We start from the raw sequence: 16607 nt of genomic DNA, 5'->3' as shown, positions 1-16607 counted from the left end.
TCAGTGGCATTATCAAACATCAAAGTTAGCATTGCATCAAGATTGGCACATATAGCCGATGGACAGTGCCACCTTGCGGAACAGATTAGCAATGTACAATATAATCCCGGAGCAGAATTCACTCATTCTCATTCAGTTATTGTTTGTTCCCATCCTCACTTGACTCTACTTTCGAGACTCTCCGTACTTAACTGGACTCAACCTGTCGTACTTGGACTTTGTACGGAACTTCTAAACAGTTTTCTCATTAAAGAGATTTTGATATTATAGGTGCATTTATTTTTATGTGTAGTTACTTCAAAGACTATGCTTATCATAAAAATTGCACAAATTATAAATGCTGTTACTGTTTTTATCATCTTTTACATAAATTGCATCAAACCACTGCTCGTGTACGTTGTATATATGACAGATGAGGCTGTTGATGGGAAAAACACATGCACAGATTGTATTTTTCTTGTGCTATCATCAAAGGCTTAGATTAGATTAGATTAGATTAATACTAGTTCCATGTATCATGAATACGATATTTCGTAATGATGTGGAACGAGTCGAATTTTCCAATACATGACATAATTAGGTTAATTTAACAACATACTTAAGTTAATATAACAACTTTATTTTTTTGTGTTTTTTGTTTTTCTTTATTTTTTATTTTTTAAATATTGTTTCTTTTTTTTCTTAATTTATATCTAAAAATGTCTATGGAGTAGAAGGAGTTGTCATTCAGAAATTCTTTTAATTTCTTCTTAAATACTTGTTGGTTATCTGTCAGACTTTTGATACTATTTGGTAAGTGACCAAAGACTTTAGTGCCAGTATAATTCACCCCTTTCTGTGCCAAAGTTAGATTTAATCTTGAATAGTGAAGATCATCCTTTCTCCTAGTATTGTAGTTATGCACACTGCTATTACTTTTGAATTGGGTTTGGTTGTTAATAACAAATTTCATAAGAGAGTATATATACTGAGAAGCTACTGTGAATATCCCTAGATCCTTAAATAAATGTCTGCAGGATGATCTTGGGTGGACTCCAGCTATTATTCTGATTACACGCTTTTGTGCAATAAATACTTTATTCCTCAGTGATGAATTCCCCCCAAAATATGATGCCATATAAAAGCAACGAGTGAAAATAGGCGTAGTAAGCTAATTTACTAAGATGTTTATCACCAAAATTTGCAATGACCCTTATTGCATAAGTAGCTGAACTCAAACGTTTCAGCAGATCATCAATGTGTTTCTTCCAATTTAATCTCTCATCAATGGACACACCTAAAAATTTGGAATATTCTACCCTAGCTATATGCTTCTGATTAAGGTCTATATTTATTAATGGCGTCATACCATTCCCTGTACGGAACTGTATGTACTGTGTCTTATCAAAATTCAGTGAGAGTCCATTTACAAGGAACCACTTAGTAATTTTCTGAAAGACAGTATTGACAATTTCATTAGTTAATTCTTGTTTGTCAGGTGTGATTACTATACTTGTATCATCAGCAAAGAGAACTAACTTTGCCTCTTCATGAATATAGAATGGCAAGTCATTAATATATAGTAAGAACAACAAAGGACCCAAGACTGACCCTTGTGGAACCCCATTCTTGATAGTTCCCCAGTTTGAGGAATGTGCTGATGTTTGCATGTTACGATAACTACTTATTTCAACTTTCTGCACTCTTCCAGTTAGGTACGAATTAAACCATTTGTGCACTGTCCCACTCATGCCACAATACTTGAGCTTGTCTAGCAGAATTTCATGATTTACACAATCAAAAGCCTTTGAGAGATCACAAAAAATCCCAATGGGTGGTGTTCGGCTATTCAGATCATTCAAAATTTGACTGGTGAAAGCATATATGGCATTTTCTGTTGAAAAACCTTTCTGGAAACCAAACTGACATTTTGTTAGTACTTCATTTTTACAGATATGTGAAGCTACTCTTGAATACATTACTTTCTCAAAAATTTTGGATAAAGCTGTTAGAAGGGAGATTGGACGGTAATTGTTGACATCAGATCTATCCCCCTTTTTATGCAAAGGTATAACAATAGCATATTTCAGTCTATCAGGGAAAATGCCCTGTTCCAGAGAGCTATTACACAGGTGGCTGAGAATCTTACTTATCTGTTGAGAACAAGCTTTTAGTATTTTGCTGGAAATGCCATCAATTCCATGTGAGTTTTTGCTTTTAAGCAAGTTTATTATTTTCATAATTTCAGAGGGAGAAGTGGGTGAGATTTCAATTGTATCAAATTGCATAGGTATGGCCTCTTCCATTAACAGCCTAGCATCTTCTAATGAACGCCTGGATCCTACTATATCCACAACATTTAGAAAATGACTATTAAAAATATTTTCAACTTCTGACTTTTTGTTCGTAAAGTTTTCATTCAATTTGATGGTAATACTATCTTCCTCTGCTCTTGGTTGACCTGTTTCTCTTTTAATAATATTCCAAATTGTTTTAATTTTATTATCAGAGTTGCTGATTTCAGACATGATACACATACTCCTGGATTTTTTAATAACTTTTCTTAATATAACACAGTAGTTTTTATAATTTTTGATAGTTTCTGGGTCACTACTCTTTCTTGCTGTCAAATACATTTTCCTTTTCCGGTTACAAGATATTTTTATACCCTTAGTAAGCCATGGTTTGTTACAAGGTTTCTTACGAGTATATTTAACTATTTTCTTGGGGAAGCAGTTTTCAAATGCATTTACAAAAATGTCATGAAATAAATTATATTTTAAATTGGCATCAGGTTCACGGTACACCTCATCCCAGTCTAACTGCTGTAGGCTTTCCCTGAAATTTGCAATTGTTAAATCGTTGACTGAACGTACTACTTTGGAGGACTGTTTAGTATTGCTGAATGGAGCTATGTCATATATTGTAACTAGCTGTGCACCATGATCAGAAAGACCATTCTCAACAGGCTGAGCATTTATCTGGTTAAACTTATCTTGGTCTATAAAGAAGTTATCTATCAGTGAGCTGCTATCCTTTACCACCCGAGTAGGAAAATAAATAACGGGTGTCAAATTGAAAGAACCGAGTAATACTTCAAGGTCATTTTTCCTATTACCCTCTTTCAGAGAATCTACATTGAAGTCCCCACAAATAATAATTTGCTTCCCCCTGTCTGACAGATAGCACAACAAGGAGTCCAAATTTTTCAGAAATAGATGAAAATTTCCTGATGGGGACCTATATACAGTTACAATTATAAATGTGCCTTTATTTAATTTAAGCTCACAGGCACATGCTTCTATATGTTTCCCTACACAAAACTTTTTTGTTTCTATACTTTTTGCACAATGATAACTTTTGACATATATGGCAACTCCTCCTTTCTCCATATTTTCTCTCATTACATGTGCAGAGAGCTTATATCCACTTACATTTACCTTATCCATATCAGTAACAATGTGATGCTCAGACAGGCATAGTATATCTATTTCATTCTCAGCTTCTAAATCTTCTAAACAAACCAGAAGCTCATCTACTCTATTCTTTAAACTCCCAATATTTTGGTGAAATATACTTACATTATTTTTAATTATACTTTTATGAGAACCTTTCCTTATTCTAACATTTGCAGTACTCTCCTGTCTGAGTTTCTCATTGTGCTTAGGCCTAGTTCCTATACCAGTGGTCACATGGTGTTCAGAGAGGCAGATTATGTCAACTGGGTTGGGTGACTTTAATTCATCAATGCAATTACCTAGGACTGAGATACAACGTGGTGGAGATAAAATTTCTGGTGATTGGTGAAAATTTATAATTGATAGCTGTGATTGGTGATCAAATGTGCTAGAATTGTGCTGTTTAATTTCTTTCCTAAACTGAAGATTTGTTTCAATCCTGACCTCTCGTAGAACTTGACATCTTTCTGTCTTACCTATCCTAAAAAAGGTGCTGCTCCAACACCTGTAACCACTGGTATTTTACCATTCATGGCAGTGCCTCCCCCCCTTAAATTTCCTGCTATTACCCCAGCCAGTTTCCCCTTCCCTTTCCTGTTGAGATGTAGTCCGTGCCTGGTATAGTCCCACCTACTGAGATAATCAACAGGAACCACACCAATATGAGCCCCCGCACCCGACCCAAGCAGCTGTTCCAACTCCAAATTAACTCTCCCAACAGAAGAGTTCAAATGAGGCCGGTCATGGCGTCTCAGGACAGATACAAATTCAACATTGGTGTGTCTTGATGCCGACGCAATCTTTACCAGGTCACACTCTATACTGTACCCAGGATCTCTGTCGATGCTGTTCCCTGGCCCTTCCACAATAACCACAGTGTCTTCCCTGGTAAATCCTTTACAGAGTGAACCTAAATCCTCTGTCACCTGATCCAGACTAGCACTTGGTTTGAAAAAATTTGTGACCTGGTATTCTGGTCCTAATTCCTCCTGCAGAAGTTGGCGTACACCTCTGGCATGAGAACTGCCTAACAACAAAACTTTCTTCCTTTTCGATGACTTTCCTACATTCTTTTTCAATTTCCTATTGAAAGTTTGTTGTGTCCTGTCTACACCTACCTCTGCTTGGTCATACACTACAGAGTAAACATGTGCTGTATGATTAACTTAGTATCATTTCTAAATTAGTTGACAAACATTCTGTGTTAGAATACAACTATATGAGTTAGGAAGGGAATAGGAACTTTATTTAAGGTGTGGTGTAATAGAATATAAGTCATCAGCTTTAAAATACTTTAGAGTAACTTGATTGTTCTTAAAGTCCAGCAAATGTGGCAGTAATAATCATATATACCACGTTACTCATGCATACATTGTAACAGAGGTACTGAATATGTGTACAATTGCATGTACAGACAATATAAACACTGTAAACTGCATAATAAAACTGTAAGGTACTAAGCCTCATCCACACTGAAGTTTCAGTGGCTGCAGTGATATTGTTATTGTTTGCTCTTTCTCACTGTCTCGTAGTCTGTTACATGCAGCTAAGAACTGCCTCATGATTCATCTACTTGGAAAGATTATTCAGGGACTTGACTGAATATAGTATGGAAATTGATGCCATTTTATGTGGTTACTACTATCATGAGTCTTGCTCGTAAGTGTGACAGTGTATCAGAAGCCATTCATTTTGAAAACTTTCTTTGATCCCTAATAGTTATATGCTTATTCATGACCAATTTACCAAACACTTACAAATAGTACTTAAATATTCTATAACACACACTGCTGGAAACCATGATCTACACAGGGCTGGTTCAAGAACTTTTATCCACACAAGCTACTTATTATTTGGCATCCCCCCCCCCCCCTCCATTCCCTTGTATACTTACTCATCACGTATTCATTGCCATATACACTGCATACAAATCTTGCACTTCCACTCAGATTAGTACCCCATGTGGCCAACACTAGTTGTGACATGTCCTGTAGAGAAATCTTATAGTTTTGGTGTCCCTCTCAGCCCTGTGCCTCAAATGGCAGCTTGTGTTACTTGGGCATTAAGCTGGACCTGGATCTATAATATCTATAATAGTTCTGTCTTTTCTGGACCACTTAGAACTTCTGTAAAATATTGACAATGAAATTTTTTGCCAGGTGCATACAGTTCTAGCAGAAATTTGTTGGTAAGCAAATTAGTATCAATATATTTGTTACCAAAGTATAAAATTTGAGTTTCCAAAGTCATCTTAAAAGGCATCCACTACTAAATGTTGGATGTTAATATTAATGTGATACGTGCCCAGTTTATTGTTTACTCTCCTCACTTTTGATGTCAGATGATAGTGTAAAAGAGTTGTTGCATTTGGTTTACAATGATATTTATTATTAACATTTTGATTTTTTACTGAGGTTTATGCTATTTTATCTGTTTGTTAGTAATAATTCATACACTCTCATATTACATTACATTTAGAACTCAAGAAAATATAATGCTGGAGCAAGTTCGCAAATCTCATCCTGGACGACGAGTACCACACGTGCTGGAGCTATCACGGGAAGTTCCCACTCCAAAGGAGCTACAGACAAGTTATTGTAAATTGCGAGAACTTTGTACACCAGGTGTGTATAATCGTTTGTCAGCAATCTACTTTTTGTAACAGCACATGACTTTTTCATTCTATTGAAAGCCATGCACACATTGTAACGTGTAGGACATGCATGCATGCATTTCATTGTATTTTTGCATGTCAGTTATGATGCATTTATAAAATTTTGTAGTTGAATTTAGCCTTTATTTGCTTGATTAGAGAGGTAATTGCATGTGCAGAAAATTAATAACTACAAATATAGTAGAAATTAGCAGAAAATTTAGGAATAAAAAACTACCACTCACTGAACAGCAGAAACCTTGAGTCGTCAACAGGCACACACAGAAGGAAGAGAAAACTTGCTAGATTTTGGAACAAATCATTTGCAGAGCTAGAGCATGCACCCCCCCCCCCCTTTTTCACACACACACACACACACACACACACACACACACACACACACCTGTGCAACTAAATTCTAGCCCTATGTAAAATCACTGAGTATATCAAAGGCTTTCACCCAGTCACTCATTGACCAGAACAGGGTGGAAGTTGAAGACAGAAAATGAAAGCCGAAGTTTTAAATTTTGTGTTTAAGAAATTGTTCATGCAGGAGAATCATACAAAGCATACCAATGTTTTACTATTGCAAGGAGTCCCATATGGATATCATAGTAATAAGTATACCTGGCATAGAGGCACAACTGAAGAGATGAAAATAAATAAGTCGCCAGGTCTGGAGGTCTGGATGAAATCCCACTTTGGTTTTACAAAAGAGTACTCTACAGCATTGGCTCCATACTTAGCTTGTTCTAATTGTGAGTCTCTTGCCCAGTGCAAAGGCCCAAGTAACTGGAAAAAAGCACAGTTGACTCCTGTATACAAAAAGGGTAAAAGAATGGACCTGCAAAATTCGGACCGATTTCCTTAACATTGGTTTGCTGCAGAGTTCTAGAACATATTCAGAGTTCGAATGTAATAAATTTCCTAGAAGCCAAAAAGCTCATGCCAATGAATCAGCACAGATTTATAAAGCATCACATGTGTGAAGCTCAGCTTGCATTTTCTTACATGACATACTACGAGCTATGGATGAAGGGCAGCAGACATATTCCATATTTATAGATTTCTGAAAAGCATTTGATGTGGTTGCCCACTGCAGACTGTTAACGAAGATATGAGTGTATGGAATAAGTCCACAGATATGTTAGTGGCTTGAAGACTTCTTAAGAAATAGAACCCAGTATGTTGTCCTCGATGGTGAGTGTTCATGCTAGGCAAGGGTGTTGTCACAAGTGCCCCAGAGAAGTGTGGTAGACCCGCTATTATTTTCTAGATGAATAAATGATCTGGTGGACAGGGTGGGCAGATATCTGTTGTTTTTTTGTTGATGATTCCGTGGTGTGTGGAAAGGTGTTGAAGATGAGTGACTGTAAGACAATACAAGATAACTTAGACAAAATTTGTAGTTAGTGTGATGATTGACAGCTGGCTCTAAATGTAGAAAAATGTAAGTTAATGAGGATGAGTAGGAAAAAAAAATTCACAATCTTAGAGTACAGCTTTACTAATGTCCTACTTCACACAGTCACATCATTTAAATATCTGGGCGTAACGTTGCGAAGTGATATGAAGCTCCATTAGAGCTGCTGATTGCCCAGGGAAAACTATCCCTGAGAAAAATCTTCCATCTGGTGAGTAAGACGTATGAGACAGGTGAAATACCCTCAGACCTCAAGAAGAATATAATAATCTCAATTCCAGAGAAAGCAGGTGCTGAAAGGTGTGAAAAACTATCAGTTTAACAAGTCATGGCTGCAAAATACTAACATGAATCCTTTACAGAAGAATGGAAAAACTCGTAGAAGCCGACCTAGGGATAGATCAGTTTGGATTCTGGAGAAATGTATTAACACACAAGGCAATATGACCCAACGACTTCTCATAGAAGACAGATTAAGGGAAGGCAAACCTACGTTTGTAGCATTGGTAGACTTAGAGAAAGCTTTCGACAATGTTGACTGGAATATATTGTTAAAAACAGTCTTGGTTGCAATTTTAGTTTTATTTTCTTTATTTTTAAACAACGCATTTTGCGTTATTTAGGCATCTTCTGGTTATCTTTTCTAGATGGATGCAAGAGGCACTCCTGTTAAGCACTGGTTTGCTGTTATGCCACATATGGACTGGAAGAATTTCTATTGACTGGATACTCTCTTTCAAATTCTAAAGATGGCAGGGGTAAAATACAGGGTGCGAAAGGCTATTTACAATTTGTACAGAAACGAGATGGCAGTTATAAAGTTCGAGGGGCACGAAAGGGAAACAATGGTTGAGAAGGGAGTGAGAAGGTTCTAGCATATCCCCGATGTTCAATGTGTATACTGAGCAAGCAGTAAAGGAAACAAAAGAAAAAAATTGGAGCAGGAATTAAAGTCCAGGGGGAAGAAATTTGCCGATGACATACTTCTGTCAGAGACAGAATTCTGTCAGAGACAGAAAAGGGCTTGGAAGAGCAATTGAATGTAATGGACAGTGTCTTGAAAGGAGGATATAAGATGAACATCAACAAAAGCAAAATGGAATGTAGTCGAATTAAATCAGGAGATACAAGATAATCAGATTATGAAATGAGACACTTAAAGTAGTAAATGAGTTTTTCTGTTTTGGAAGCAAAATAACTGATGATGGTCGAAGTAGGGACGATATAAAATGTAGACTGGCAAAGGTGAGATAAGCATTTCTGAAGAAGAGAGATTTGTTAACATTGAGTACAGATTTAAGTGTCAGGAAATCCTCCTTGAATTTTATGTAGCCTTGTATGGAAGTGAAGCATGGACAATAAACAGTATAGACAATAAGAGAATAGCAGCTTTTGAAATTAGGTGCTACAGAAAAATGCTGAAAATTAGATAGGTAGATCATGTAACTAATGAGGAGGTACTGAACAGACTTGTGGAGAAGAGGAATTTGTGGTACAACCTGACCAAAAGAGGGGATCAGTTTGTAGGTCACATTCTGAGTCATCAAAGAATCACCAATTTAGTACTGGAGGGAGGCGTGTAGGGTAAAAATCGTAGAGCAAGACCAAGAGATGAATATAGTAAGCAGATGCAGTGGGATGTTGGTTGCTGTAGTTACTGAGAGATGAAGAGGCTTGCACAGGATAAACTAGCATGGAGAGCTGCTTCAAACCAGTCTCTGGACTGAAGACCACAACAAAAACACCTTACTAACATGTTGTGGAGATGCAGTTGTGAGAGAATCCTGAAATAGTGATTTCTTAAGTTTATTAAGGGAGAAACTCAGGTCAAGTAAGGAAAATAGCTTATGAAAAAGCACATCCTTGGTTAAAAACAACAATAACAACAATTTGTGATGCTGCTAGATTTGTTACCGGTAGATTTGAACAACAGCAAAGTTTTATGGAGATGATCTGGTAACTCAGATGGGAATTCCTGGAAGGAAGGTGACATTGTTTTCTTGACAGTCGCTTTTTTTCTTGCTCTGTCTGCAAGTGAAACAAGAAAGGAAATGACTAGTGATGGTAAGGGATACCCTCTGCCACACAAGGTATGGTGGCGTGCGGAGTATGTATGTAGATGTAGACAGGGGCACAGTGTGTGAGTAGTTGTACTCCAACTCGACAGAGGATTTAGTCCATAAGCTAGCAATTTTTTTTTCTTTTTTGTGTGTTCTATCGATAACAACGCTTCTGTTGTTCAGTATGTAGTGTCCTTTACTCCTAACATGTTTACATTAAAGCTCATTCAGTATGTGGCTGAAAAGACTCCCTACACTTTTCAAATGTTAAGAATGAATTGGAACAAAAGATTTTGAGTGTTTTGATTGATAAGGCATCCAATCTATTTTTGAAAGCAGTATCATGAATGTGTTAGCTGTTACTGGTGACCCTACTGAAATCCATCATTGAAACAATCTTATGGTTTGCTAGACATTATAAGCAAATGGCACTGACTTTGTGTTTAATTGCTTCCTGTAATTGTTTGGTAGTACAGGCTCAGTTGTGAATTCATCATGCAAACAACTGGTGAACACACATCAGAAAATCAATAATGATCTACGAAAATTCTATGTTATATCCTCATTATATTGAAAACATTTATCTTCTTTAATGTTTTGGCCACAGAAAGTTCTGTAGTAGGAGTTACTATTGTCTCACCTTCCCCTGAAGAAGTATAAATCTGATTCTGTTGAATATAGTGGCTTGTAATCTGAGTAGTTTATCTTCATCAGCCAACAAGCTTTTATGTATGAATGGAAAGGGCAACAAAATTGTTTTATGCATCACTTAAACTTACCTTCTGGATTATTTAGCAGTGTTACCATTATCTGCAGCGTATTAAAAGTTTGTTCATTGATGTATTAACTCATGTTTTGTAAATACAAGGACCATACTTGGTTGAGTATCGTATAGTTTATGTTCATCCAGTCCTTCTGACTGGAGTTTGTGTTGGTTTTATGGTACATTCTAAATAGAAAAGTAAATGTTTTAATCATTGGTATGCCACAATGTAAATACTGTGCTTTCTTGACAGTGTTAGTCTAACGTCAAATTTGAACAGACTATTTTCTTTTAGAAACCATTCGTCAGTTGTGGGTACAAGATAGCCACTTCATGTCGCAACTGGAGTTAACACGGTGGTTGCACAGTGTGTCTCTGTGTTTGTGCAAAGCATTGGAGGCAGCCGCCCATCTTTTAAAAGGATTCACAGTGGTTCTTCAGGGTGAGTTTTAGCACTTTTGTACATGTCTGTTCTACAGATCATCTTCCGCCAAGACTGTGTAAAAGATTTCGTGTTCGTATTCATTGACATGATATCAGTGTGTCCAAATTTCTTTTATCGGCATAGTCCATATCAATTGAGGCAGGCTAGGAAAAAATCTGCACATACCATTTTGAAGATGTGACTTTTGGGAAAAAAAAATTAAAATGGGAAAAAAAATTTAAAATGCTGTATCTCTGGACCAGTTCTAGATATTTTGTTGTTTTTTTTTTATTTCAAAGATAATTGTTTTATGATTACAAAGAAATCCTCCATTTGAACTTATCTGTCAAAGTTATTTTACTATAGCCTACTGATTTTATATATAATTAATGGAAAACTATTTTTTTCCAAAAATGCCAATCCATAAATTTTTATTTTTTTCTGTTGATTAGTACCATATAGGTCTACATTCCCTGAAAAGAAGAGCTTCCACTTTAAGGTTGAACAGATTTGAAAAACAATTGAAATTTTTGCTATACATAAAACCTGTTTTATTACCACATTACCATGTAACAGGCTCATGAAAATCAAAACATAGCCTTATTTAACATAATTTCAGTTTTGAAGGATGAGTAAGAGACTCATTTTTCAAGCATTTTAAATGGTTCCAAAATGTATGTGAAAGGTCAATTTATACAACTTCTGTGTACTCTGTTTTGTACTGAAACTAGCCAGTCAATGAACTAGAAATGTGTTCCATTGCTTCAGTATCCTTCTTTGATATAGAGTGGTGCCTTCCTGTTGAACCAGTAGGAACTGGAGCATTTACAATCTTCAAAATATTGTGAACAGAAGTGAGAAGTGGTGGCGTTGTTGTTGTCCCTAAGCTGGAAACCTATATCCAGCAGCTGATCCATGTAGTAGCATAAAGTTCACTATTATTTTGTTTAACTCATAACTGATGTTTATAATCTCTGCAATCCACCAGTCACAGTCATACACACATGCTACAAACATCCCACTTTTGAGGATGTGAATCTGAATATTATCCTGCTGTTTCTGAGGTGTTGGCTGAACGAACGAAATTTCTTCTTTCTTGCTCTTTAAAGTGCTTGCAATAAGAGTTCACCCATCACTTTGAGTCCAAAAATGTGTCTTCTGAATCCCTTTCTCAGGAGTAGTTTGTTTGGACCATTCTTCTTTTTTCTGCTCATGGAATTCTTCGATTTCCTCTTTGGACAAAAGAATGATGGCTGTGGATGTGTAAGATTTCACGACTCGCATAAGATTCTCAGCATTCTGAATCACAGCTGCATTTGGTCTGGAAAGATTATGTTTTGTAGCATGGTGCTTCAGCCGGCCTTCTACACCATTACAAGGCCCTTTCCTGTGACACCAATAGCACTGTATACCCAGTCAGTTGGCACAAGCGACTTACTCAATTCAACCAGCTGGTAACGATTTTTAAAATGACTAGGAGCACCATCAGAAATAATGATGATCTTCTCTGCCCCTGTTTGCAGTTGAAAAATTTTGCACATTGCTAGCAAAGCACGTGCGAATCATGTCCTGTGTCATCACTTATAACTGCAACGCTTGTGGTCCTGTTTTGAAAATATATCACTCCTGTAAAAATGGAAATCTGCTCATTACTCCAGTGATACCCTTGTAATTCTTTTGGGAGGATTACAGACCAGTTCTCAGTAAAATCACAGTGAAGCACGAAACATAGTTCTTCAGCCTGTACACATTCTTTAACTTCTGCAATGTGTTGTAGCAATTTCTTCAGATGCTGGTGTGTTACTGCTTTCACCGACCATTTACCAAGTTTATTAATGAAACTGTCAAAGGCAACAGCTTTCTTAATTGATTTTTCTCCAATGTCGCATATGTAATTTCTGCCAAGTTATCTTCTATGTCTTCCAGGCCAAGTGTCTGTAAAGGCATTCTTGAAACAAACGGGTCTCTTGCTTTATGTTGCAGATTAGTAATGACTTCACTCGCCCAACCAAGGTGTTATATGTCACGTGCTCCAGTAAGTTCTTTAAAGTTACCACACAAAGTTCAAAATTCGCGCAGTACACACATACACAGACATCTCTAGATGGGTATGGAACTACCCACTTAGGTTGTAGTGCATAAAATTTTGACCTTCCAATACGTGAAGTTGTATAGTTACTCTTATAAATTGCAAAAGTTTCTTTAATACCGTGAGTCATGTACCTCGTCACTTCACAACTTTTTTGACCTTCAACTGTTACAGTTATAGTGTCATTTTTGTTTGCACTCTGGTGAGAACAGTCCCATTTATCTTCTAGGTAAATGACTGCACTATTTGAACTCGAACTGCTTCTACAGGATGACCATAATAGGGATCTGGTCTTCCAATGACTCCTTTTACAGACATCACATTTCTTGATTTGTGTACCATGTACTTTGATACCGATGGTTCGAATTTGTTTTCTTTGAAAATGTCTCTGGAATAATAGTTAAAACTTGCACGTTTTCACTGTAGGATGCACAATATTCAACAGCTGAATTGATATTTGTGGAATCTGTAGTGTATTCATCCATAGCTTTGGTAATTTCCTTGTGCTTTCTTCATGCATTGAGCTTATGACTCGACTTCACTGACCACGGTTTCTTAACAGGGTTAACACCTACCTCTGTAGCTGACTGATTCAAGGTATTTAATTCTTCCTCTATTGATGCAAAATCTGCATCATCTGCACCATGGGAGGCTTTACCTTGTTCAGATACCATCATTGTTGTTATTCTGTCAAGACCTTTAGAACACAAAAAGTCATCACTGGAAACATCTTCACTCTGAAACAGTCTTCAAATGAGAACACTTATTCCCAACCTGAACAAAGTCGGGTTTTTTGTTTGTCTTATATATAACTCTTTTATGGATATGCAAAAAATCAGCACACTTTACTCTCCTGTGGCCCCAGTCAAAAGAAGCCATTTCAAACAGTCCTTTTCACAAAACACACTGCAACTGTGTCAAGCGGCAAATTCCTCACGAAAACACAGAACTCACTGGATGGTCTCATATTTCTTAGAAGCCTCTTCAGTAAACAAATTAGCACTGAACAACTACAGTACAGAAACCTGCAATGAACAACCACGACAAAGAAACTGACAAGAAACGACAACAGAGTTTTAAAATATCTGCAACAATGAAAGTGAAAAGAAATAACTGCAACAGAGAAAATGACAAGAAATGACTGTAACAAAGACAATAGAAATAAACATTGTAACAAAGATATTAGTAAGAAAAAACTTCAGAGAAGACATACATTACCCTTAAAAGTTAAAAAAAATGAATTTTTAAAATAAAACCAGACCAGCTTTAAAGTGGAAGCTCTCCTTTATAAAGAAAATGATAAATCCCCATCAATCTCATACACAAAAAAATTCAAGTAAAGAAATTATTTGACATGACAAATATACATGGTATAAAACATACATGAGAAATATTCTGACGTACAGATTGAAAATAATAGGAAGGTAAAACTCATTTCCTAGAATAAGATTTAATTAATTTTTTTTATATTAATGTTAATTTCATTATGCTTACATATTGTAACAGTAAAAATGATACTGGACATATATAGTGTAGTGGTTTTTTTTCTTTTGTGTATATATGATTTTCTTATTAAAAATTTTTTTTACTCATGTTTTTTTTTATTTTGTATTTTTTTTCCTTATGATTTTCTTCTTTTAGTACAGCTAAAGATACATCAGTATTATCTAAATTTTTTGCAATTATGTATGTACACTTTCCTCTCTACTACAATATTACTACAAGTCACATTCTTGTGAAGAGTACTTTTGCTCCCCACAACATCAGTATAAACAACAATAAACTGCTCATATATCATGAGGCTTTATCTAAAATTGGTTTTGAAACTTATACCTTTGCATGCATGTCCTCACATGCATGCCTTCACCCACAGGGAAGACTTAGCTTTCAAAAATTAGAAAAATTCAGAAATGCTCACTATGTGACTTTTTTTTTTTTTTTTTTTTTTTTTTTTTTTTTTTTTTTTTTTTAAAAAGTAAAAATAAATCTTTCTCTCATTCTTTGTTACAACCGTGTTTTTTCATCAGTTTCAATTAACATGTGACTTCAAATTATTAATTTATACATGCAAATACACACACTTGGTTGTACAGGCAGTTTTGTTCTAACAAGCGTATTCCAGTGGAGGACTTTTGTTTTAGATGATAATAGGTTATTTAAATATTGAAATTATGATTTCTGTTTATACAGTTTTAAAGAGACAACATTCCTGAGACCAAATAATTTCTTTGACTTAGGATACACCAAACGATAAGCATTAGGGTGTGGATTTTCTATGACTTTTCTCATGCTTGAGCAACATTCTGCTTGCAAATGCTGTGGTACAATGTATCTTAACTCCATTCTCTACTCTTTCTTGAAATAACTCTGCTCCAAGCCCATAATTACTGCTATCAGTGTTCAAACAAAATGGTAAATTAAAATCAGGTCTGTGTAATAAGTGTTGCTTCCTCAACTCTTGCTTAATTTTATCACACTCTTCCTGACAACTTTTATCCCAAACCCAAACAGTGTTTTTCTTAAGTAATTGACTTAAACATAGTGCATTCAGACTCTGATCACTTATATGTTTTCAGTAATAACCGCATAACCCAAAGAACGACTTTAATCGTTTTTTTTAGTCTTAGGAATAGGAATTTCTGAAATTGCTTTAATTTTTTCTGGATCTGCCAAAATTCCCTTGTCTGTGACAACATGACCCAAAAATTTTAATTCAGAAACTGCAAATTTACATTTCTCTAATTTCAATGTCATCCCCCCTTTTCTAAGTTTTTCACAAACTGACTTCAAAATCAAAAGATGTTCCTCCCAATTTTGCCCTGTAACCAAAATGTCATCTACATAAATTATCAGTTTAGACGCAAGTTCTTGCTCCAGTACATGATCCAAAGCTCTTATAAATTCGGAAACAGAAGAATTTAACCCAAATGGCACAACACAATATTGGTAACTCTTACCATTGTACAAGAAAGCAGTATATTTTCTAGAATTAACCGGAAGTGGTACTTGATGAAAACCCGAAGTTAGATCCAAACTTGACATATATTTTATATCTGTAAATTTATAGAGTAACTCATCAATATTTTCAGGATGGTCTGTCTGTCTGAACAAAACTTTAAGAGTCTAGAGTCCAAAAACAATCTTACTCCACCATCTTTTTTCGAAACTACTACTAGAGGATTATTATATGCACTGATACTCCTTTCTATTATATTACATCCTTCCATCTTTTTCAGCTCTTTCTCAACAGCAGGTCTTTTTGATATTGCAATACTGTATGGTTTTATGAAAAATGGTTCATGAGGTTTTACCTGAAGCTCACACTGATAACCCTTTACCCTTCCAGGTATGTCACTGAAAACATCACTATATTCCCACAGCAGATTTTCTAACTGTTGTTTTTGCTCCCCAGATAAATTTAGTGTTTCTGAAATTTTCAAATTTACTAAATTCCCAAATTCAACTTCATCAGTATCAAATTTATGAGTTTCAATATTCTCCAATCTATTTTCTTTTAGTAAATTGATACTGTCAAAATTTCCATTACTCTGATCACCAAGTGTGTTCACAAAATTTGTCTGAATGTATTCCCTTTCACTAGTTTCTATCAAAAGTTTTCTTCCAACCCAATCAAATGCTGTATTTACTTTTACTATCCAATTCATACCCAAAAGAAAATCCTCATTAAATTCCTGAATTACAAAACATCCATGTGTGAACAACTTGCCTTCAATTAAAAATGTCACTAAAGCCTGGCT

The 16607-nt window shown here is 35.7% G+C and overlaps 1 protein-coding gene across 1 annotated transcript in view; it reads left to right on the top strand.

Annotated features, from left to right (window-relative positions):
- The window catches only part of LOC124622213 (myotubularin-related protein 10-B), a 115215-nt gene that overhangs the window by 31539 nt on the left and 67069 nt on the right, over positions 1-16607 (top strand). Inside the window, exons 8-9 of the mRNA XM_047147860.1 lie at positions 5916-6061; positions 10632-10778. Of these exons, the coding sequence (XP_047003816.1) occupies positions 5916-6061; positions 10632-10778 (293 nt within the window). The remainder of the gene's footprint in view (positions 1-5915; positions 6062-10631; positions 10779-16607) is intronic.

The sequence above is a fragment of the Schistocerca americana genome, chromosome 7 (genome assembly GCF_021461395.2).
Source record: "Schistocerca americana isolate TAMUIC-IGC-003095 chromosome 7, iqSchAmer2.1, whole genome shotgun sequence".
Classification (NCBI taxonomy): Eukaryota; Metazoa; Arthropoda; class Insecta; order Orthoptera; family Acrididae; genus Schistocerca; species Schistocerca americana.
Note: the sequence above shows the minus strand (reverse complement) of the source record. Positions and strands in the feature narration are given on the sequence as shown.